Source organism: Episyrphus balteatus, chromosome 1 (assembly GCF_945859705.1).
Source record: "Episyrphus balteatus chromosome 1, idEpiBalt1.1, whole genome shotgun sequence".
Lineage (NCBI taxonomy): Eukaryota > Metazoa > Arthropoda > Insecta > Diptera > Syrphidae > Episyrphus > Episyrphus balteatus.
Window position 1 is genome coordinate 49,807,712 of NC_079134.1, and position 23,213 is coordinate 49,830,924.

The 23,213-nt window shown below is 30.5% G+C and overlaps 1 protein-coding gene across 9 annotated transcripts in view; it reads right to left on the bottom strand.

Moving 5' to 3' along the window:
- Positions 1 to 23,213, bottom strand: part of LOC129905765 (dual 3',5'-cyclic-AMP and -GMP phosphodiesterase 11-like) — a 182,100-nt gene that overhangs the window by 30,946 nt on the left and 127,941 nt on the right. For 6 of the 9 annotated variants that reach the window (XM_055981332.1, XM_055981331.1, XM_055981327.1 and 3 more), the window contains exons 3-6: positions 11,539 to 11,761; positions 6,448 to 6,582; positions 2,103 to 2,340; positions 1,079 to 1,218 (exon numbers count right to left, since the gene is read on the bottom strand). In XM_055981332.1, the coding sequence (XP_055837307.1) occupies positions 1,079 to 1,218; positions 2,103 to 2,340; positions 6,448 to 6,582; positions 11,539 to 11,714 (689 nt within the window). In that variant the 5' untranslated portion in view covers positions 11,715 to 11,761. Of the gene's footprint in view, positions 1 to 1,078; positions 1,219 to 2,102; positions 2,341 to 6,447; positions 6,583 to 11,538; positions 11,762 to 21,079; positions 21,497 to 23,213 lie in introns of all 9 variants that reach the window. The other 3 variants (XM_055981328.1, XM_055981330.1, XM_055981329.1) reach the window with 1 other exon arrangement.

Below are 23,213 nucleotides of genomic sequence, written 5' to 3' on the forward strand. Positions count from 1 at the left end.
AAGTGTTGTTGCATTTAACATGTAAATTCCTTAGCCCCGACTGCGTTTTTTTTGTCCAGTTAAGACCGGTGGTAATAAAAAACACACCTGTTGTTTTGTGCAAATTGTTTAGGAAGGGAAGACTTGATCTTAACATTAATAAATTGGTAAAACTACTTTTGTTGAGAGCTGAGTATGCCTTCTTTTTTTCAAGATATCCATGGTAGAGTAATTCGCAGAGAATACAAATTTTTTGGAATGCTTCTTGGTAGTAAACGTACTTAGTTTACAGTATTTGAAGTTTCAGATTAGTTTTCCAAAGTGTTACTTTTTTACGGAGAGCTTAACTTGTTTGTAAACCAATGTGGCAAAAAGTGATGATACAAAACTTTTCTGAACTGAGAAGGAACACATTACATTCAAAGATAGATGTGGGAAGAGGGCAAGAGCTATGTCAATAAGGTTTTTTGTGTTCAGAAAGAAGACTGACAATTATTTTATTTAGGAGCAAATTGAGTTGGTTGAAACGAGAGAGTTTTCTGATTCTATGTTTGGGACATTTTTGTTAGTTATGGAAGATAAGAGATGATAGAGGTCTAGGGTGGATAGAAAGTGTGAGTTTTAAGGATCAAAAGAGATAACAAGATCAAGTTTCTACTTAAATTATTGCAGATCCCATTTAATTGGAACGACCGGATTCGAGTAAACGGTTTGTGAACAGAAATTCTTTTTCGGATGCTAGATTGGAAGGAACAAAACAAGATTTGTCCTCAGAGGAGATCCAGTGCAAATCAGGCGGATTGAAATCACCGATAAAAATAAAGTTATCATTGGTTTTCCTTTATTATTTATGAACACAGTTAGATTTGATATGTAAGTACAAAAGATAAAGACGAACGTTTACATACGTTTAGTTTAACGACCATAGAACGCATTAGTAGTTGTTTAAGGGTGAACAAAGTTGGATGCAATTTTGACTTCAAGAAAGAACATTGGATCAAAAACAGGATTTTTATAATTGTCATTGGGAAAAATTACTTTTGCTACACTGCAACTTTTTAACTGTCGTGTTATTCATATTCAAAAAAAATGTACTTACTTTTTTGATCCTTCCGAGCCATTACATTTGCCTTGTACCAGAAATAACGAGCCTCGATCAGCGTTGAGGAGAATTGAAACGTTTTGCAGAATTTTATGACACAAGGATCGACTTTCAAGTTCGTTGCAGATATCCTTTACCTAAATATATATAAAAAATGATTACTTACATATACAAAAAATGTATTCAAGAAATAATGAAAAAATCATAAAAAAATTAAACTTGAATTTAAAATAGTTGATGGAAATGTTAGGAAATTGTCAGAAAGAAAAATGATGGCAATGGCAAGTGGGAAGATTTTTCCCTATGCAATTAGAGGGCAACACGAAAACCCAAACCTAGATGAGAAAATGTCACATTTCTATATTATCGTCTCTGATTCCAATGACCTTTTAAACAATCATCTTGAAAAGTCCAAAACGTCATATGACATAAAAGTTTCAAAATAGAAATACTTTTTTTAATGGATTATAGTTCTTTTACAATTTGTTTTCCGCCTTCACAATGTTCACAAAAGTTCATAAAATTGACTGAAAGTTTTACGACCATTGTGCGTGGTCAACGAACCCCGAACTTGTTGAACAAACATAACAGTTTGTTTCAAAAGTTATTGTTGACAAAAACCTCTCATTATTTTTTCGTTGAAAGTTTTGATAACAAACCAAAACAAATTTAATCTATTCGAGTGCGGATATGAACATCGTTTTTAGTTCAGTTCGAAGAAAGAAAGTTTTGCTTTAATTCCTTTTTAAGAGGCTTTTAATAGCTGTTTATTATTATTGTCTACACTACAGGACTCTGACAAAAGAAAACCCAAAAAAAAAAAAAATTTAATTGAAGTTCGATGACTTTCCTTGAACTTATGGTGGCCTTGATTATTTGATTTTTTTTTCATATACCTTATGTTTTGAAAATAGGTTCTACCTGAATGAAATCTAAAAGGATGATTGGGTAAAGAAATACAAAACCAAAAAAAAAGGACAAAACAAAAATAAAAACAAAAAAAACATTGACAATACCTTACCAATTCAAAAATCAATTCCTTCTCGTCCAGCTGCTTTAGTTCGTTCCTCGAAAGCCTTTGCGGTCGATGAAAGTATTGACCACCATTGTGATAACCATATCCACCTGGTTGGCCGCATGACGTGTTTGCCGAGCAATCATTTTGTGTGCTAACGCTTAAGAATGTCGGTGTCCCGTCGATTGTATTCACAATTGGTTTAAGTAGACCACCACGTTCAAACTCATGAGCTGATATTTTTCTATATTAAAAGCATGACAGAAAAAAAAGAGTTTATATTAAAAAAAGATGAAAATGCACAGAAAATAACAAAACAAAATTAAATAGTTATAAGTACAGTACGGTTCAATCAATTAGGTGTAGTTTAGGTGGTAGATAGGATTTTATTATTTTTTTTATGTAAAAATTGTTTCTAGAAATCAGCTCAAATTATGAACTTAACTTAAAATTAAGCCATCAATCAATTCTTAAAGTTTTCCCTTTACCATCCCGAGACATTAGGAAAAACAAGGAAGAGCTCGGAGAAATAAATTAAGCTAAAATGGAAAAAATTCAATCGTGAAATTTTTTGATAGAACGGTAGAAGAGATAAGGAGCTAAAAAATCGGGAATATCGAGCCTTAGCCAAAGCTGCTATCTTGGATTTAAGGAAAAACAGTTTTAAGTAAATAACTCGGCGATTATTGATTTTTGACAAAAATGGTATGGGTAAATTTTGTAGAAAATTTTATTTGTATAACTTTTATCTTAATAAATTTTTCTAAATGACCCATATTTTTCGAGTAAATTTGAAAAATCTATCCCTTACTCACGTTGAACGTTATACCCGCTTTGAGTATAGATTTTAAGATCAACGCAATATGGGAGTGTTTTTATATGTTTTTAGGGATGAGAAATCTACCTGCAATGTTAGTTCTTGCAAAATGCTGAAATTTTATAAACAAAAGAAACTATCTTAAAATCGGTAAGTGTCATTTAAAAAAAATGAATAAATATTATAATTGATATCTAGCAAGAAAATAAAGTCTTTGAATTTTTCTAATGGGTCATTAATGTCTGAGATATGACCAATTTTTTATAACTCTTTCTTTTTATCTTTTGTTATAAACAATTGGTCATATTTCAGGCATAAATGAAAAGTAAAATTCAAGTTGATCATCAAAAATATTTTTCCAAAATCTATACCTACTTTTTTACTCTTAACTCTTAAATTCTTATTGAAATGAAAAAAAAGTTTCTATGCAAAATCTGTTACATCACTTTTATCACCCACTTTGATTCGTTATTGGTTTTTCGAAAACGGATCTAAAGATTTAAAAAAAATATTTTTCAGAGTTTATTGTTATGCACAAGAAAAAAATCTTAAAAGTGATTCAAGCTAAATCCCAGTGGGCGGATTTTAAAAATTTCACGCCCACTTTTATTACACCGAAAAAAAAATTGATAATAACAGCTATCAAATTAACATTTTTCAGTGACAAAAGTCGTCCAACAATTATTAAAATATCAATTTTGGTATTTTATCATATCATTTTGACATTTTTTTAATTTCAGGTGGGATAGTGAAAATTTCACTTTGACAATTAAAATATCGATGTTGACTAGATTTTACGTTTCAGTTTATTATAATGAAACCTATTTTTTTCCTTTTCTTTTTTATTATTTTTATTATTTTAAGAATTTTCATTCTTTTTTCAAAACATTACTGAAAGGGAATATTCTTTAAAAAATAATGGTGATATTATTTTCTCTATTATAGGTGATATAATTGTTTTGTTATTTTCTCCCAAACTATGAGAAGTAAAATCTTAGTGCCGATCAAATTTTCTCAGTAAATCATACATTTTAGTCGAAAAAACACAAAGCGCCTTTAATTTAGTACACATTAAGAATGTTTTCTTTAATATTTCTCAACAATTTGGAATGAGAAATTGATATGAAAAAATGATAATAAAATATCAAAAAAAAATCCAAAATGTGACATTTAAATATCATCCTGATAATAAAAATATTATTTTAACATTTTAAATAACATAAAACACATTTTAGAGATCATTTTTAGCTGATATTTAAAAAAATGTTAATTTGATATTTAAAAAATGTTAAATTGATATTGTTTTTTTTTCGGTGTACTGCTGCTTAATTCCTCGATTGGAACGAAAAACCTCAATTTAAGACTATAAATAAGTTGTGTTTGATAAAAAAGAAACAAATGAATCTGAGTCACTCAAATCGGATACTTGGAATTGGAATGATATTTTGTCAAGAGAGACTTTTTCCTCGGACTCAGTATTATCGATATGCTGGGTTTGGGAATATTGCAGCTACGTAAGTTCACTTTGTTATCTGTTTCCTCCTGATTTTTCCAAGTAGTGAAATCGAGAGAAACAGCCACATGTCCTGTAACAATTTAAAATAAACAATGTCTTCGAGATACACGACATTTGTCGGTTACTTCAAAAAGCACTTGAAACCAATTCCATTTTCAAATCTTCCAACTTGGTCCTGATAAAATCGGTCAGCGATTAAATGGTCTTGGCAAGTATTTTATACAACTTATAGTTGCCATGAAAATGGAAATGAGTTGTAGGGTTGTTGCAGAAAATACCTACTGAATTAGACAAATAACCCGAACCCACTGATGGAAAGAGTAAGACACTCAGATTAGTGGTACCGAGAAGGCAAGAAAATTCCGAATGAGGACGTGATATCAATTGCCTATAAAAAAAAAAACACCTCTTTTTAAGGTGATCCAGAGCAGGGCTACCTTTGCGCCTCTAAAGAGGTGTTTTTCCTCATTTTTTCACCTAATCCACTGTCCCCCCACTATTTAAAAATTGACAAAAAATCCCTCTTTTTGATATTTTGGTTCTCCTTTTTCCTCTTTTTTACCTTTGATTAAAAAAATTGACATTTTTTTGAAAATCAAGGAAAATGTGACCTATACCACTTTAAATTATAACGACTCAAATGTAAAAAAAAAATATACGTTCATACGTTTCTGTTGTTTAGCGCTGATTTGATTTTTCTAAGGTTATTTTTGATAAATTTTGTGTCGTTTCTTGAAGAAATTATGCAAAGGTAATGTTTTATATTATTCTTATGTTCATACAATTTTAATTTTAAGGATTTGTGTTAAAAGGTTTTTGTTGCGGTTCCGGAAAAGCGCAAAGCGGAAAAGCGTGTGACTGTCGTACTCAACTTATTCTATTTTCACATATTTTTTGGTTGGGGCCTCTTTTTTATCACAATTTTCTTTTTTGGCCTCTTTTTGAAAATCTACGAAGGTAGTCCTGATCCAGAGTCAACTCTCTAAAGGTGGCTGAAAACCTCGTCACCCCCCTTCACATACCCAATATTATAGCTTTTTTTCTCGAGATCTATGAACCTAATCAAAAGAACCGCGATGTAAGAAAATATGCAAACATAAACGATGAATAAACATTTATAATTCTGCATTTTGCTGCACGTGGCAACGGGTTGTTTTGTTTTTCTTATATATTTGAACAATATTATGTACATATTAATTTATTTAAAATGAATACAATTTGAAAAATAACAAGTACATACTAAAAAAGCTCAATGACCTCTATTTTTAAAAGATTACGCTTATTGTTTAAGATAAGTAAAAAATTGACGCAAAACAATAACAATACGCAAATGGATATAAATGTTTGTAATGTTTGTGCTTTTTTATTAATTTTTTAGATTAAGTACTTCTAGATCTAGATACAGTAGCTATTGAAATTGATTAATGCCCAATTTCATAAATCCCTTTTAAGTATTCATCAAGGTTTTACATGATAACATGAAGTTTTTTCCATACAAAAAATGTTTATAAAATCGGTCATAAAAGCTATACAAGTTTGAAAAAAACATTTTAGAAAGCTGCCGTAAAAAAAAATCTAAAAAATCTATGATAACTTGGGAAATCCAAGAAATGATTCATTATTCGTGATTAATACGACCTTAGGTTATTTATATTGGATACATTTCTGCAAATATTTGACTTTCCCGTAATTTTGTTTCTGTTTGAATTTTAAGAATTTGAATTCTTTTTCTTAGAATTTTCAGGATATAAAATTTGATTTGCAATTTACTTTCTAAGAAATGGTAATCGTTTTAGATTAGTTAAAGTAGTCACGACGGACAATGTTCCATCACATTTCAGTTATTAATTTAAGTTTTAGACATTTTATTTTCTAAAATTTAACCTATGTTGCATTATAAAATCAATTTAATGTGACCACTGATGGCCATCATAAAAAACCAAAAAAACTATTTTATTATGAATTTGTTTGTCGCAAAATAACAATAAATTCATTCAAAATTTCCATTAAATATTTACCTTACTGGCGTGGTGGCACCAGAACCACCACGTGATGAGCTATTCTGTACATTTCCATGTGTAGGCGAACCGTCATTACCAGCTGATGTAGCATGTGAAACCAACCATGCATCAACAACTTGGCGTGTTGCTTTTCTGTGAATTAAAAAAAAAAAATATAAAATATAAAAGTTGTTAAACAAAATAATTAGAAAAATTTAATTACATAGTTTTAAAATTAATATTCAGAAATACAAATGTTATTATTTATTCGCAGGGTGCGGGAAATTCTGAGATATTAAATGCATTTTATGCTGAATGATTTCATTAATAATTTGGAGTAAACACTAAATCAGTAACCTCAGTTTTGTATTGCTTGAAATAAGAAATTTTAGTATCCATGAAGTTCTATTTTTAAAGTAAAACTTAAAACTAGAAATGACAATAACTAGAATAAAATTGTTCGAAATCACTAGAATTGTAAAGCTATCAAGGAATTTAGTTAATCGGTTGACCGAAACTGGAGAAAAAAAAAGTACTGTAGCCACCCAATGGATAAGAAGTGAAGGCGATATTCTTTTTTGAATGCAAGATATGGAAAATTAGCAAAATCATCCAGAAAATATTTTTCACTTTTAAGGTTTCAAAAGTCCAAACTTACAAACTGTCAGAAGATTATTTTTTAACAGTAGAAAATAACCCTTTTGGGCGAAAGGGTAAGTTCGTCAACTATAATTCGGCTATTCCAAAGTAATTTAGAGGACGTTTTAACGCTTGTTATCCAGTTGCAGAAGCAATCTTTTACTTGAAACTTATTGAGTCTTAAAAAGCCAACTCATAGAATCCGTCACGTGCGTTGTTTTCTACTGACAGACCGATAAAATACACACGTTCTTATGGGGACCGAACCAAAAGAGACGCACGGTTCGGACGGCGGAGGCCGACGGACAGACGGATGCGAAGGAAAAAGTAGCCCAACTTTCAACTTTTCTATACACCAGATCTTTTAGGGGCTCATGATAAAGTTGATATTCTAGAAGCTTTAATTAGATTTTCGTGAAACTTCAATAACAAGTTCTACGAAAATAGATTGATTCTCCAACGAGGAAAGGCGCCCCTATTTTTAATTCTATATAATTTTTGAAAGACCAAGGCTCCCCCAATCTTTGGTTGATTTGTTTGGCTTCCGCAACATTAAAATCTCGCAAACTAAAATCCCGAAATTTATAACCTAGCGATTTATGCGAGATTTTGATATAGCAAGAATTATTATGAATTATGCGTTTTTATGCCATTTGAGCTCTAGTTTTTTCGTTATGAAAAAGTGTTTCGAGAAAGTATATTTGGGAAAATGTGATAAAAACATTTAATAAAATGTTGTTTCAATTTCAAAAAATATAAGCTGGAACAAAAATAATCAACTTGTTTGATTTTTTTTACACTTTTCTTATTTTTGCATAAACAGAATATAAATTAAACATTCTTAAAAAAATTACAACTTTTGCAAAGGTTTTGTTTTCTCAAAATAACTTCGAAAGCTGACAAAGCGACCCAAGTTTACCGTACCCAAAATATCAAAACTATTTTCACAGATTTTACAGTATTTTCATTTTGTTTCTAATTTTAGCAAATACTTTTTACGGTATATTGATTTCATTCAAGTTATTTTCTTCATCTTTTTCATTTCACCTTGGACATGAGATTTTCAGAAGAAAATTTCTTCAATTTTTTGATATAGAATAAAAGCTCAATTTGATTGTCCTTAGCTTGCTTAAAGTAATTTCGCCTCACATAGCAACGTCTGGTTATTATTTTCATTTAGAATTTACATCGTCGTCGTCGTCTTCGTCGTCATCATTGTGCTCTGCTGAAACCAAATGCAGAGAAGCTCATTCCAAAAATAGAACTTTCTGCCAAGAGAAAGGGAATGTTAAGTGAGTGGTATATGTAAAGTACCATTCCAAAAATAAATATTGTGCAGTGGATTAAAATAATATCACTTTTTTTTGACACCTCAAGTATCCCAGAAATTAAAAAAAATAATAATAATCTGTAACATAGCACTGAAAAGCTTTGAATAGAATTATAATAAAAAAAAACTTTATTAGATTCAATCCCAAACTAAATCTGGAAATTATTTTTATAATCAATTGATAGAAATGTGCATATCTTGCATTCAAATTTTTCTATTGCACATAGAACATGACGTCATCAAAGCCAAGGCGGTTGAAGTAAAAGACAAATACAAAATAAACGACTTGCTTTAACGTAACGAAACTTTAACGAAAGTTGCTCAAAACAGCCTTGTGTTGTGAGACTTCAAAATCCCAGTCAATAAAAATTTGATACAGGATCGAACAAATCATTCGCTATTCGCAGATTCTTATGAGCGAAGCAAGAGAAGAAAAACTGAGGGAATTCGATCTACTGTTGATCTTTTACTTAAAGCAGAACAAGATATGTCCCTCAAGTTAGCAGGGCAAGGTCAGCAGAACATAAGTTTTGTTATTGGATCTTTTAGTGGTAATTAAGTGCCCAAAAATTAAATTAAGTGCTACTACTTTTGGAAAAAATTAATGTTCTGCTAACTTCATTTAAAGTTAGCAGGACAATTACCAGAAAATGGCTTGTTCGTCTAATTTGAATTAAGTCCTCTATTTTCCTATGAATTTTCCGAGATTTTCGAAAATAAACTCATTTTTTTTTTAATTATTTAAGTCCAATTTTTTCGAAAAAAGTGGAATTTTTTGAAACCAAAAAAAAAAAAAACAAATTCAAGTTAGCACACGGAGAAAAATGATCGGTTTAAAACAACGTAAAACTCATTTTAAATTAACAGAGAAGATTGTTAATATAGCACCTGCAAACTAACCCCGCCCTGGTTAAAATTACACGAGTCGACTCGGTTATTCAAAATTGCTTAAATTTTATTAAATTCTCAAATTTTAACCGAGTTTCTTGATCTATATAAATAAGTTGATCGGTTAAAATAACCTTCTTAAATGGTAATTTTAAACAATTTAACTAAACCGAGGCGTCTACGTTGATTTTAGCAACGAGAACTACGTAGTTTTTAACCAAGACTACGTTATTTTTAACACATTTTTTTTAACCCACCGAAAAAACTTCTCGGTAGGTCCATTATTTTTCTGCGTGCAGCAGAAATGGAAAATGTATGGAAAATGAAAATATTTTTTTGAATGGAAAATCTCGGGAAATTCTTCGGAAAATGGGGTTCCTACTTAACTCAAATTAGTCACATTAGCATTTGATTATTCAAGATAAATGAAAAAAAAAAAACATTCGCAAATCCGAGAAAAAAAATTATTTTTGATTTTTTTTTTTGATTGATAGAGCACTTAATTAGCACCTAAATATTATACCAAACCCGATTTTTCTATTAACAGTTTAAGCCATTTTCACTTAATTTAATTTTGGGGCACTTAATTAGCATTAAATGATCCAATAACAAAACTTCTGTTCCGCTGACCTTGCTCTGCTAACTTGAGGGACATGAACAAGAGTGCTACCCGCCAAAATCGGCATTAAGAGTTGCACGGAAATAAGCCACTAAACTATACCATTCATCGCTTATCAATTTATTTGGAAAAAGTGCTGACAACTGTTACAAATATTGAAAAAATGGTTAAAGCAAAACGAACGAAGCAAGTCCCGAAGGTCCTGAGTTTTGCATTTTGGAATTTACATGTCAGAATTCGGATTTTTGAAAGTACACTGGATTTGTTACCTATACAAATTGATTGTGAATAAGTATAGATAGAGGAGGACCAAGGAAGAGAAAAGTATTGAAGAAAAAACAAGGCCAAGTCACACGTCACACCATATTGAAAAAGCTAGAATAAGATGACACTATCATAGCCTTCTCTGGAAAACAATTTCTGTAGCTATCAAGGGCTCCTTTAAAATGTACCCAAAAAAAATCACTGAGAAATTAACCAAATTATCACCAGGAGCGCTGCTGTATCTTACGTAAGCAAACAAAATTTTACCGAAGAATGAAAGGATCAAGAACAGGACTTACTCCCTGAATTGAAGTCGGTTATGGTAGAATGGGGAACACCATAGTGAAGAGAAGATGGATGCAATGCGGAATTGATTTCAACCAGCTGTTCAATGGTGATGAAGTCCAACATTACACACAAAACAGCCTAAACAATCGATAATTTTCCGAACAGTTTAAGCTCAGATTTGGAAACTGTAAGAGGTCAACAATAAATGGGATATTCGAAGCAACTCATCCAATTCGGAGGTATTGTACCTCCGAGAGAAGAACTTGCCAGCAGAATTTAATGTTAGAAACTGTAGAAGTCTCCAAATGGTATCGGACTATCTGGTATATGCAACAAAATAACTAAAACCACCAGTATGCAATCCAAAAGTCCAAAACATGCAATAAAAATCTCTTAAAAATGTTTGGCGATGTCAAAAATAAAACGAAGAAATCCCGTTGGAATTTGAGTTCTCTCCATTTAAAAATCGTTATAATACATTGTTGTAAGGACAAAACACTAAAACTCGATGTGCATAGGTATATGCAATATGTCTTCCTTACATACCATACCATGTGGCATGTGTTCTCTTTATTGTCCCTGAGGAATTCTGTAGAACAATGTACATAGGTACATTGTACCTTTACACCAAAAATACCCTTTACAAAATATGAATTTACTTGTATTGCTTCCCAAAAAGGTATATGACATTTACCCGGCAACAATGGTAAGTCTCTGTGCTTATTGCCTTTAAGGAAAACAATAAAACTTAACATCCAATTTTAGCACAAAGAATATCGTCAATGGTTTGTGGCATGACAGCAGGCAACAACCTTTAACAACAACGGCAGAAGGTACGTAATCAAAACAATGCACAGACGTAAGTAGGTAGATACATATACGTACTTCTCACATTTAACATTTCCTCGGTCATTCACTGGAAGTTGTGCAAAGAAAATCGTATCACGTTACTACACCTCTTAGCACAATTAAATCCAACAGGTGTAACATTACAATATTATTCATAATTTACAAAAATATAAATCAAAGTTCGAAAAGTTATTGATCTTTTGATTTTGAGTCTTAATTATAATTTCCTTACCTTATAAAATAATCCTGTACAAATTCTTGATTCTCATCCATCCATGCTTCCATACGCGCATATTCAGCATCATAGCATTGTTGATTTGACGGAAGCATTTGCAATTGCAGGGGGACACCGGGACGAGATCCCAAATTATCGAGTCCCATTCCTGTGCCCCCCTGCTCAGACGGCATCCTGTTCGATGTTTGCTGAGGCTCTTCTATACTACGTAAATGCAATCCTGTAATCAAATAAAAAAAATATTTAGATACAAAAATATAATTTTAATTTGTTGAGTAATAATAATAAATCAAAATAAATGTGTAGATAGAGATAACAATGATGTATGATGTTATAATAAATATTTATTTATCTAAATGATTTGTGTGTATTTGAGAAATATGATTATGACATAGTCGTTCTTTTATTACGATATTTATAGACTGAAAGGTGGAAGTGGTCAACCACCAGTCCACCAATTTTCGAATGTCTCTTTCAGTGTTTTGAAGTGGAGAAGTGACCCAACAAAAAACATTGTATCTGACAGATTTGTGTTTTAGAATAATATTTAGCCAGGAAGAGGAATTACAAGTAACCAAAATCGCAAGACTTTAACCGCGTTGAAACACAAAACAAAGTGGGAACCAGATTTAGTGATGAGGTATTCATTAGCAGTCCTTAATTATTAGGAAGCTGGCTAAAAGCTGATTTGATTGTATCTATTTGTATCCATTTTATTGATCAACTGACGAATTGTGCATCGTGGATATCCAAAGGTTAAAAATTTTGAGCTTACCATAGCGGGAATTGGACTATTGGGCCTTGGGGTTATTTAGATGATTTTTTGGCGTTTTTAGGAGAACTTCCTTGACAACTGTTGTATACATGATCATAGCTTTTGCCGATAAACTTACCCGGTTTTAATTTTTTTGTTTTGAATATTTGTTATTTTGAACGCCGCCATCGTAAATTACACTGGTCTGGAAGGAAGCTCTCCTTTTAATGAAACTATACTTTTCTAAAGGATTTTTGTGTGCTGATTCCGAATCCGAAGTCAAAATTGGCCTAGCACGTCACGTTTTTAGGATATTCCCGTTAGAAAATCTCGAAACCCCATTTTTTTTGCTGTTTTCGAAGCAATATTTTAGCGTAATGAAAACTTTTTCAACTAAACTTTCACGGTTTATAAAAAAAACTTATTTTTTTCTTTCAAATTCATTTTTAATCTCCTTAATATCTCTTTTCTAGTTCGAGATATCTAAATTTCAGTAAGTTAAAAAGGTTTGGCATAATTATACCATAAATAAACTGATCATTCAAAATTCATATATCTTTCTCCTAAAAACAAAAGTATGTATACTTCTCTAATCGATTTTAGTATTCTGATTTTGAATCCGAATTAAAAAAATTTCGATCAGCTCCTGTTTTTGAGATATAGTAGTTTTGTTTAGATATTCTAACCAAAAACTTGATTTTGTGATTCTCGCGTATATCTCAAAATCCTGACGTCCTAGATTCTATTTGACTTTGTATTAGAACTCAGCACACCAAAAACCGTAAGAGAAGTATACTTTTGTTCCTAGGAGAAACAAATTTTAAGATTTAAAAGGCATTGTATCGAATGGTTTATCACAGATAAGATATTTCTAAACAGAAATATATTATATAAGATTATAAAACATTTATAAATTTGTTTTAATGTTTTTTATTATAGTTTACTTTACATATTTGATTTTTTATATACATATAACGGGCGTTGAGATTTTGTTTTTGTTCTATTTTATAGAACTAAAATAGTGTAGTAGATATAGACCAATTCACGTTTTTCAAAATGGTGGATTTCGCCAGGTGGTTGGTGCCCCGAAAATTAGGACCTAAGCTTTTCTAATACCCTTTTTTCAGATTTGAAAAAAAGCAGCCTTCCTGCCTATATTTCGTTCCACAAAATGCCTGTTTTTTTTTCTAACTTTTCTCTACTTAGACTATAGTTTTCAGATCAATAACTTTCGACTCATACATCGCAGGACTTTCAAAAATATACCAAATTATTGAAAATTTGACGGTCTATAACTTTTACTGTTTAAAAAATTATGTAACTAATACTGGGAATGATATAATCTTAAAAAACAGAAAAAAAATATAAATTAAAACAACATAACCTCAAAACTATTGCGCGCTGAGAAAAATAATGTATTACAAAGAAAAAGATAATTAAATTTTCAATAACTTTGATCTGACAACCATTTCTATAGGACCCATAGTTTTGGAGATATAGAACGATTCGCGTTTTCCAAAATGGCGGATTTCGCTATGGGGGTGGCGCATGGCGTCTTGAAAACCAGGACTTAAGCTTTTCTAATACCCCTCTTTGAAAAATTCAGCCGTCCTGTATTTCGTTCCACGAAAAATTCTATCTTTCCTGTACTAATTTAGAAAATACTATTAAATTGGTCACCAAGGTGTATACGTACTTTTTTAGTTTATATATTATTTTTTTTCGATTCGTAACAATAGTGAGTTTTTTATGAATAAATGTGTGTTGATATCTCGTATTAATCAATAAATATGTCAATTTTTCACAACTCCAGAACAAAAAGCATAATAAAATGTTTCGTGTATGATATCGCTGAGGTACCTTATTTCAATATGGAATTTTTTGTGACAATAATTAGTGTTTGGTGACTCAATAAATAATAACCTTCGTCATGATTCCAATTTATTAGAATCGCCAAACAAAAAAAAAAAAACAAAATTTATAATTTTTTTTATTGATTACTGCAAACGGTAAATGGCGATGCAATAACGGCGATTGTAACTGATTGTGGTCAATTTGTGGTGAATGACAAAATTAATAATTCCATCTTTAACCTTTTGACTTGCTAATATATTGACGTTGAAAGCCAAGGTAATATTAAATCCTTGACTGGGGCGTGTGAATTTGCTTAATTAGAATTAAAAAAAAAAAATAAAATCACTAAAATCATAAATTTTTACTGAAATACTTAAAATAAGTTCATAAAAAAAATATAAGAATTAGTTTAAAAATGTTAACTGAATTTTCGAGATATTGCCAGATACACACAATGATACTACGAAACAAACGTTTTCGTGTTCTTTTTTATCACAATGCCAAAAATTTATTAATTATAATTCTTGAGTTAGATTTTTTATGAATCAAAACACATGCCCTTGAGTTATATTGAAAAGAAAATCACAAAAAGTTAATGAACTCTGAGAAATCGTCACCTTAGGCTGTGGTTATTCTCGGAAGTGAAAACAAAGGTATTGTGTGATTAACTAAAAGCGGATATTCAAAGTGATTAATCTTTTTATTAATATTTGATTTTTTTTTACAAATGGAATTTACTTAACTTTGTGGTTATTACTTAATTTGGGCTATTGAAAGCTATATGGATTAAAAATAAAAATAAAATTGTATTAGGTAAACCATTAATCAAACGTTTATTAAGTATAGGTATTTGTTAGCCAGCTTCCTTATTTGGTTTAAATTTTGTTTTACATTACTCAAAAGAACCCTGTTGTTATATCAATATAAATAAAAACAAGCCAGCATACAGATGGACGAGTTTTTGTACTATTCTTCACCATCGTTATGCGATTCTTGATTGTTATCTCGAGTTCGTTTTTTAAACAATCTAAAACTTACAGTTTTAAACGAATAATATCAAGTAAAAAATACAAATAATTATTATTATAATTAACGAAACAAACTTTTCTCATTTTAGTTTTAAGATTTTTTTTTTTAGTTTTCTGAAGAGAAACTTAACGATATTTTTTATATATAAGAAAAGAAATTATCAAACTTTACTAAACTTGAAGTTTTTTCCTTCTGAAATAGTGTACATAATCATTATAAAATTTTCTTTGCAGATTCAATTTTCAATGTTAGTTTTACAAAAGAAGCACACAAATACATTAAACAAACATAAAATTAAAAATCCATTTTCAGGATACTGACAAAGTTTCTTCAAAGTTTTACAGATTTTAATTTTATCGATAACATACAACAACCTAGGCATAGACACCTCCAAGTACTTTGTAGTCTATCTCAGAAAGACCATAAAATAACTTTGAAACAAATTCGATTCATATAAATTCAAGTGCTTCCGATGCAAAGTGCCGATATCAAGTCGATTACTTCTTAAAATCACTTAGCAGTTAGCACACCACCCTTGCTAATGGAGGATGTTAAAAAAAATGGAAAATATACTATAACCAAAAGATTTTTCACTCAGTTTCTGGTTTTGCAGCACGAAGAAGAATAAAAATATCCTTACTTTAGATGCAAACGGGAAGTGATAAACGTTGTATCTTTCTCTACTTTACAATCACTGTCACAATTTTATATCTTTTTATATATATATATATATTATTGCAGTGGAATCTCCTTCTTCTGAAAAACACCCCCACTAAAGGGAAAATGTTTAATGCATAGAATATGTTAGCTTCTCTAAATGGCTTCCGTTTTTGCACCATCAACATTGTCCTTTGAAAAATGTATTCTTAGATTTATGAAGTTGCGTTTTTTTTTTAAGGGCAATTTATGCACCACTCAAATAAAAACCGGTATACATAAGGGATCCTTGGTGAACAACCAAAATTGAAAAAGTGCAGTTTTTATATTAAAAGTTAAATGAAAGAATGTTGGACCTGAAAGTTTTCTAATGTTCAAAGTTAAAAAAAAAACTTTTTCGTTAACAATGTTTTTTAAAATGGCTTAAAATAGAATGGAATTGAAATGAAAAACTTAGAGATTAGCTTAGGAAGTTTGCAGCTGTTAAGACGTTAAGAGCAAATACTTGCGACCCAGTCTTGCATTTTATTTATTTGCTACTTTGTGACACTTAATAAAGTGCAGAAGAAAAAAAAAAAAAAAAAGACGGATTCTGAAAAAAAGGAGACAAGTTTATCATCAACAGGGTGCTAAACTTGTATAAAGTAAAAGAAAAAAAAATTTTTGAAAAGAAAAAAACAATACCTCTATAACAGTATAAAAGAAACAAGCGTCGCGTCAGTTGAAAACCATGATAGTTGATACTTAAACAAAATTAGAACAGCTAAAAAAAGACCGAAAGAGAAAGTCTTAAAAACCTTAAAACAAAAATACCCTTATCTTAAAGGCGAATGACCGCGAAGTAAGACGAAAGTGCTTTGGAAGGTGCAGGGAAATAATTCCACGGGAATCTGCTCCACATGGGAATTTATTCCACTTCAAGTGGGAATCTAATACACTTTTTGAAGTGGAATAAATTCTCACCGTATAAGGGAATTTATTACACCTATTTTTTTGTGGAATTATTACCCACCAAAAATCTGAAAAATAGATAAATTTCTGAATATTTTGAGAGCCATATTTGAATTCATGTTAATCAATACTTTATGTATACGGAAATAGAAGGTTTAGTTTTACCAAAATATTTTATTTTAAAAAAACGACGTTGTATTCTTTTTCAAAACAAACGATTAAATAGTTTTTCCTTCAACTGAAATATTCACAAATGTTTATATAATTCCAATTCTTCAAAAAATACGTTTTCTCTCAAGTTGGTCTTATTAAAGTTTGACATTTGGACATAAATTTGCCGGGACATTTGAGTTTGTATGTGTTTAATAACATACCTACTGATATTTAATAGAAACACAAATGTACATTTATGTATATTGTATATGTCATATAATCCGGCAAACGCGAATCGGAAAAAAATTTGCTCACATGAGAATCTACTCAAATTTCACAACCGAAACGCACAAAATTCGCGCGAATTTTTATTTTCACACCTCAAAATTGATTCTCCCGTGGTCAAAATTTTTTCCGCTTCGCGTTTCGGTTGTGAAATTTGAGTAGATTCTCATGTGAGCAAATTTTTTTACGCTTCGCTTTCAACCAATTATTACAAGAAGGATTGATATGTTTTTGATCATTAAGTTCTCATTATTTGTCCGCTTTGTTTGTAAGATATTTATTCAAATCACGCGAACTGAAATCTATGAGACTTGAAAGAAATCTTCTTCCTCTTTTCAGTAAACTATTGTTTTGCTATGAAATATATATTATTTTCCCAGATCGAATTGGAAAGAGCTCTACTTTTCTAGGCATGAAAATGGTTTATAAATTTCTGACTATTTGAAACAATTTTCTAAGGTGAAAAATCAACTAAGCTTATAATTTTCATTCAAAATTACATACGATATTTGTACCTTAAGATACTATCTTTTTCCGCAAAATCCAGCTTTTCTCCAGATTGCACATACAATACAAACATAAAGTAGAATCATTCTCCAAAGTGACAAGGAATAAATCATCAAATTTGAAGGTGAATTTATTTCCCAATAAAAAGTGTAATAAATTCTCACTCGAGGCGGGAATTTATTCCACTTCAAAAAGTGGAACAGATTCCCACATGAGGTGGAATAAATTCCCATGTGGATTCCCGTGGAATTATTTCCCTGCACCGCTTTGGAATAGCAACAGAAAAAGAACCTGGCGGAAACAGTCATGACCAGAATTTAGAACTCCTCTCAGATTTAGCAGTTTATAGCAGAAACTCGAATTTCAAACCGGTTAGGCCCACTTGCGAGGCGTCGCGCGTCGCTCGAGGGAACGAGCTATGCCCGTCATAGCAACTTTGGCGAAAAGATATCTTGCTGTTTTAGGTTCGGGTACCCAGGTACCCGGGTGCATAATACCTGGGTGCCTCAGTGCCAGCTTTGAATCTTTATAGTTCGTCAAAATATGGTACAATAAAGCAAGTTCACTGGGAACAAGATACGTGAAGGTCCTTAAGTCTAGACTCTACAGAATACTTACTTATTTTTATGTTAAAGTAATAAATAAATTAAAATAATTCGTCAGGGCATTGAATAAGGAAGGAGAATATGTATTTGTAAGACATTTGTTAGACATTTCCTAAGCTGATATTAAAAAAGTTTTTGATGACCTCCAAATTGGTAGATATATGTATCTATTGATGAACATTTCAAACTGCTTAGGACATTGCTTGGAATTCTAGTTAAGAACAAGGCAAGCGCTTTCACTAGGATCTAAAAGTGATGGTAGATAACATACATAATTCCAGAATCCTCAGAAGAAAAAAAATTAACAGAAAAGCTACCAAAACCCATTTTTTGAATTTTAACATAAGTTCCATATTTTTTTTGTTGAGAACGAAATAAAAAATGTGTTGAAAAATTATTTGTTCAAAACAATCAACTTACATACATTACCTGTGTTTTATTGAAAGAAAAATACCAGTTCAAAGCAGGGGCTCTTTAGAATTTTCAAGAACTGCCTTTAATCGAAATCCGATGAACAAGTTACCAAATTCTGAGAGCTCTAAAATTGTTCTTACAACATACTTCGTTTGGACCATTACTTTTGGGACACCCTGTAAAACATCAAAATATTTCTCTATCTGGAATTGGAAAATTCAGAAATGAGGCATACTTATTTTTCTAAATCATATTAATCGATTTTTTGCTGTCAAGAGCTAACCTTGTTAGAGCCCCCGCACACTACAAACTTTCTATCGGGCGACAGTTTAGTCGGTCTCTTAATCAATATGAAAATTTATGAAACTGCGCACACTACAACGATTAAGTATCGGCCGATCAAAAAGTTTGTTTGATCGAAAAAAAAGTTTGTTTTGCTACACAATTGCCTTCAAACTAAAATGTTTCCTAGCGACCCGACTGTTTAGTCGGCTGCCTGTGCGCACACTAGGAGCCCAACCCGACAAAACTATCGGCCGATAGAAAGTCTGTAGTGTGCGGGGGCTCTTAAACATATAGTATGAGGTATGACAGACCAGCTAAAGTATTTCCGAAAAACCGAAAAATTAAAGAGATGATACATTTTTATTGCAAGCATTTCTAATTTTATAAATACATACCTACACAAATCATCTCATTATTTTGAACAAGTTTATTAAATCCAAAAATCAATTATAAAGCTTCCAAAAATTATTAGTTCTGTATAATCTCATTTTGCATCGAAATGGTTTTATTTACGTGTTGTTTTATAATATTTTATGTATATTTTTTTTCATGATTCAATTTTCTATTTAAAAAATAAATAAAACAGTTCCAAGTAATGGAGTGAAATGGTTTCAGAAATAATTATTGTAGTAATCAAATGCGTTGATTGAATTGTAGGTTAAACGTAATGTTATTTAAATAGAATTTTATTATTTTTGTTTGTATTTTATTGCTAAAACATAGTTAATTTGTTTATAAAATTCCTTAGAAAAGCAAATAAAAAATATTTGAGAGTAATACATCACACCCTGTGTTTTGTTTTTTTTTTTTCTGTTCAAATAACAATAACCAGACTAGCTGGATACTCATGAGTACTTTTCAAATTTATGACGCGTTAAGAGTTTTAAGACCATATATGTACGTCATTCCACTTTGTATTGTTTGAAAGTGCTTTTGTCCTCAAAACGTTTTTCACATTTTTGTGAAAAATTTTCAAGTTGAATCTTAGTTAGTTCTGCTGATGAAATGTATTTGCTTTTTTTTTTTCGTAAATTCTCAGAAAGGGGTTGTGCAAAACAAAGGAATTCCTAATGGCTACTAATGGAAACATAATAGATTGTTTTGTAACCCTAAGTGGCCACTTATAAAGTACGTTTGATATCATGGTAACTATACTTGCAACAAATAAAATTAAAAAAAAAAAAGAAAAATTTTACTAGCAATAACGGTTTCCATCATCATTGTTGAAAAAGTATTTTTAGATTTTATGACTTCAGAGAGAGAGAAGAATTGGATAACATACGTAACGTAACACATATTTGGTTTGATGTGATATCATTTCTTAAATAACCATTGTTTTGCAATGTAATTGGCTTCTTATCATTGAAATTATTTCAAGAAAATAATGAATGAAAAAAAATTTGCCAGACAATTATTTTAGTTTTTCCCTGTATTTCTTTTTTTGTGTGCCTACATAATTTTTACTTCAATTTTGTGTACTACCATCAATATCAACCTCTCAAAATAATTGATTTAAAATTAAGTACCACCAAGCAATATTTTCTCAAAAACATAACCCCAAGATTTATTTGCATGAATAATGAATAACGAATAATGAATAATTAATAATTAAAATAAATAATGAGTAATGAATAATGAATAACGAATAATGAATAATGGATAATGAAAAATGACGAAAAACAGCAGTAATATTTTCAGTACTAACAAAAATTCTGAAATCAAATCTCCAGCAAAATTCGAATTCTCTTTACCCAACCCTTTAACCTATGCCTCTTATGATTTATGGTACAGACAGACAGACAAACAATAGGAGCACTAAACCCAATTTTATTCGTGTTTCAGTTTTGCAAAATCTAATCTTCTTCTTTTGAAACTTTCTTTGAAATTTAGTTTTTTTTATTCAGTAATTAATATCAACGATTGATACATCGATCATGCATTAAATCCAAATAAAACAAAAAAAACAAAACAAAAAAAAAATAAAAAGACGTTCAGAACAAAAAAAAAAAAACAAATACTGTTAAAACAAAAACAAATGTCGTACCTGATCTGTTTTTGTTGTTGGATTTGTTCTTTTTGTAGCGACATCCACGAAATCGGCACATACTAGCAGCCTGGCCCATGGGGCCCGCCAGCAATGCAGCAATTGTTAAACCCTCCGTCTTAGTAAATTTTCACTTGCAACTCTTAGTACGATTGAAAATTGATTTTTTGATTTAATTAAAATTCGAAAATAGTTCACTTTCATTTAATAACAAAAAAAAGTCTCACAAGAAAGTTTAATATTTTTTTTTTTTTTAGATTTTGTTTGTTTCCAAAATAATCTTTTTCACACTAGGACTTTTGATGAATGATATTTTTATTATGTTCTTTTTAGTATATTTTTCACTTTTCAATGTTTAGATAATTTTTCTATGGTTTTTCCATATTTTTTTGTAAATCAGAAGTGAATATCTCATCTCTGTGAAGAATGAGAAAATTAAATTAATCATCGGTTTTTTTTGCACAGAGCTGTCTTTTTTTTATTATGACATAAAATTGTAGCAACTTGAAATTTATTTTGTAGATTTTTGTATTTTGTTTTTTTTTTGTTTTTTTTTTTTAGATTTTGAATGATTTATTATTTTGTATCTTCTCTTTATATTTTTATTTTTTATTTTTATTTATTTGTTAAATTTTCAATAAAACAAATTGTCTGTCTGTATCATGGCTGTACATTAAATCAATATAAATATTAAGAGACCCTCTTTATTATGATACCTACCATTTTCGAAAATGGTCCTCATCTATGAAACCTATTTAAATTATGATCTATAGTTTATATTATTACTAACAAACCTATTATTTAACTTAAAGTTAGTTTTATGAGTCTTGAACAGAGAGAAAATATGTAGATATGTAGTATCTTTCAGTGTATCCTTTAGACAAGCTGTTTGCCTGCACTTTGACAAAATATTGAAAGTGGACGTTTTTTCCAAGGAAAATAGAAAAAGTTGGAACTGGTGCCATCTAAGACACTTTAAGGCCCGGTGTACGCTTACTGTTTTGAAGGCTCGATGAAGCAGCGGTTGGGTTTCTACAGTAGGTACTCGGAGTTAAAACTACACTGGTCTGCAAAATATCAGCCCTATGATGGTAGCCGATCGGAAGAAAATTTTATCCGATTTGTACGAATTTTTCAATTTTCATATGATTTTTACCCTTCCGACAGTAAAATCGGACAGATCTACGAAAAAAAATCTTAGGTGCGTTGAAAATTTAAAATACATGCGATGCTATGCAGTAAACTGTCAAAATATTTGCGACGCGTTGTGCTTTGTGCTTTTTTTTCTTTCCGATTCTTCCCGATAGAAAATTAAACGTGAAAGATTATCCGAAAAATATAAAAACCAAAAAAATTGGAATAATTTTTCTTCTCAAATTCGGGTACCGTGAATACAAAAATCTTCCGATCGGAACTTTTCTCCGATCGGATATTTTTCCGATCGGCTACCATCATAGGTCTTTTTTTTTTCTCGTTCAAATAATTTTTTTAAATTATGAAAGATTTTACTTTCCTGAATCTAAATTTAATTTCAGAAAAATTCTAGCACGTACCTACCATTTTTTTTTGAATGATTTTTGAAAAATAGAAGAAGTTTGTAGAAAATAACCTTTTCAGATTCGGTTGACCTTGTACAAATATTGAATACCTGCAGTTTTTAGTAAATCCCACATGAATAAAAATGTAAAATCTCAACCCCCGTTATGTTTAAAAAGTCAAATATGTAAAGAAAACTATAACAAAATACAATAAAACAAATTTATACGTGTTTTTTAACAGTATGTATTACGAGATATTGAGAAGATTAAAACTGAATTTGAAAGAAAAAAAAAAAACAAGTTCTTTTATAAAACGTGACAAATTTAGTTGAAAAAGATTACCTTAGGAAAAAATATTGCTTCGAAAACAGCAAACAGATGGGTTTTTGAGATTTTCTAACGCGAATACCTAAAAAACGTGACGTACCAGAAAAATTCTGACTTCGGATTTGAATTCAGCATACAAAGATCAAATGGGACAGGAGATACTACATCGAATTTTATAAGCTGTTGATATGTAGATGTGGACGTAGTCTAAATTGGCACTTTGAATGTGCCTTAACCAAGAAGATCTTCGAATCCCAATTCTCACGTAA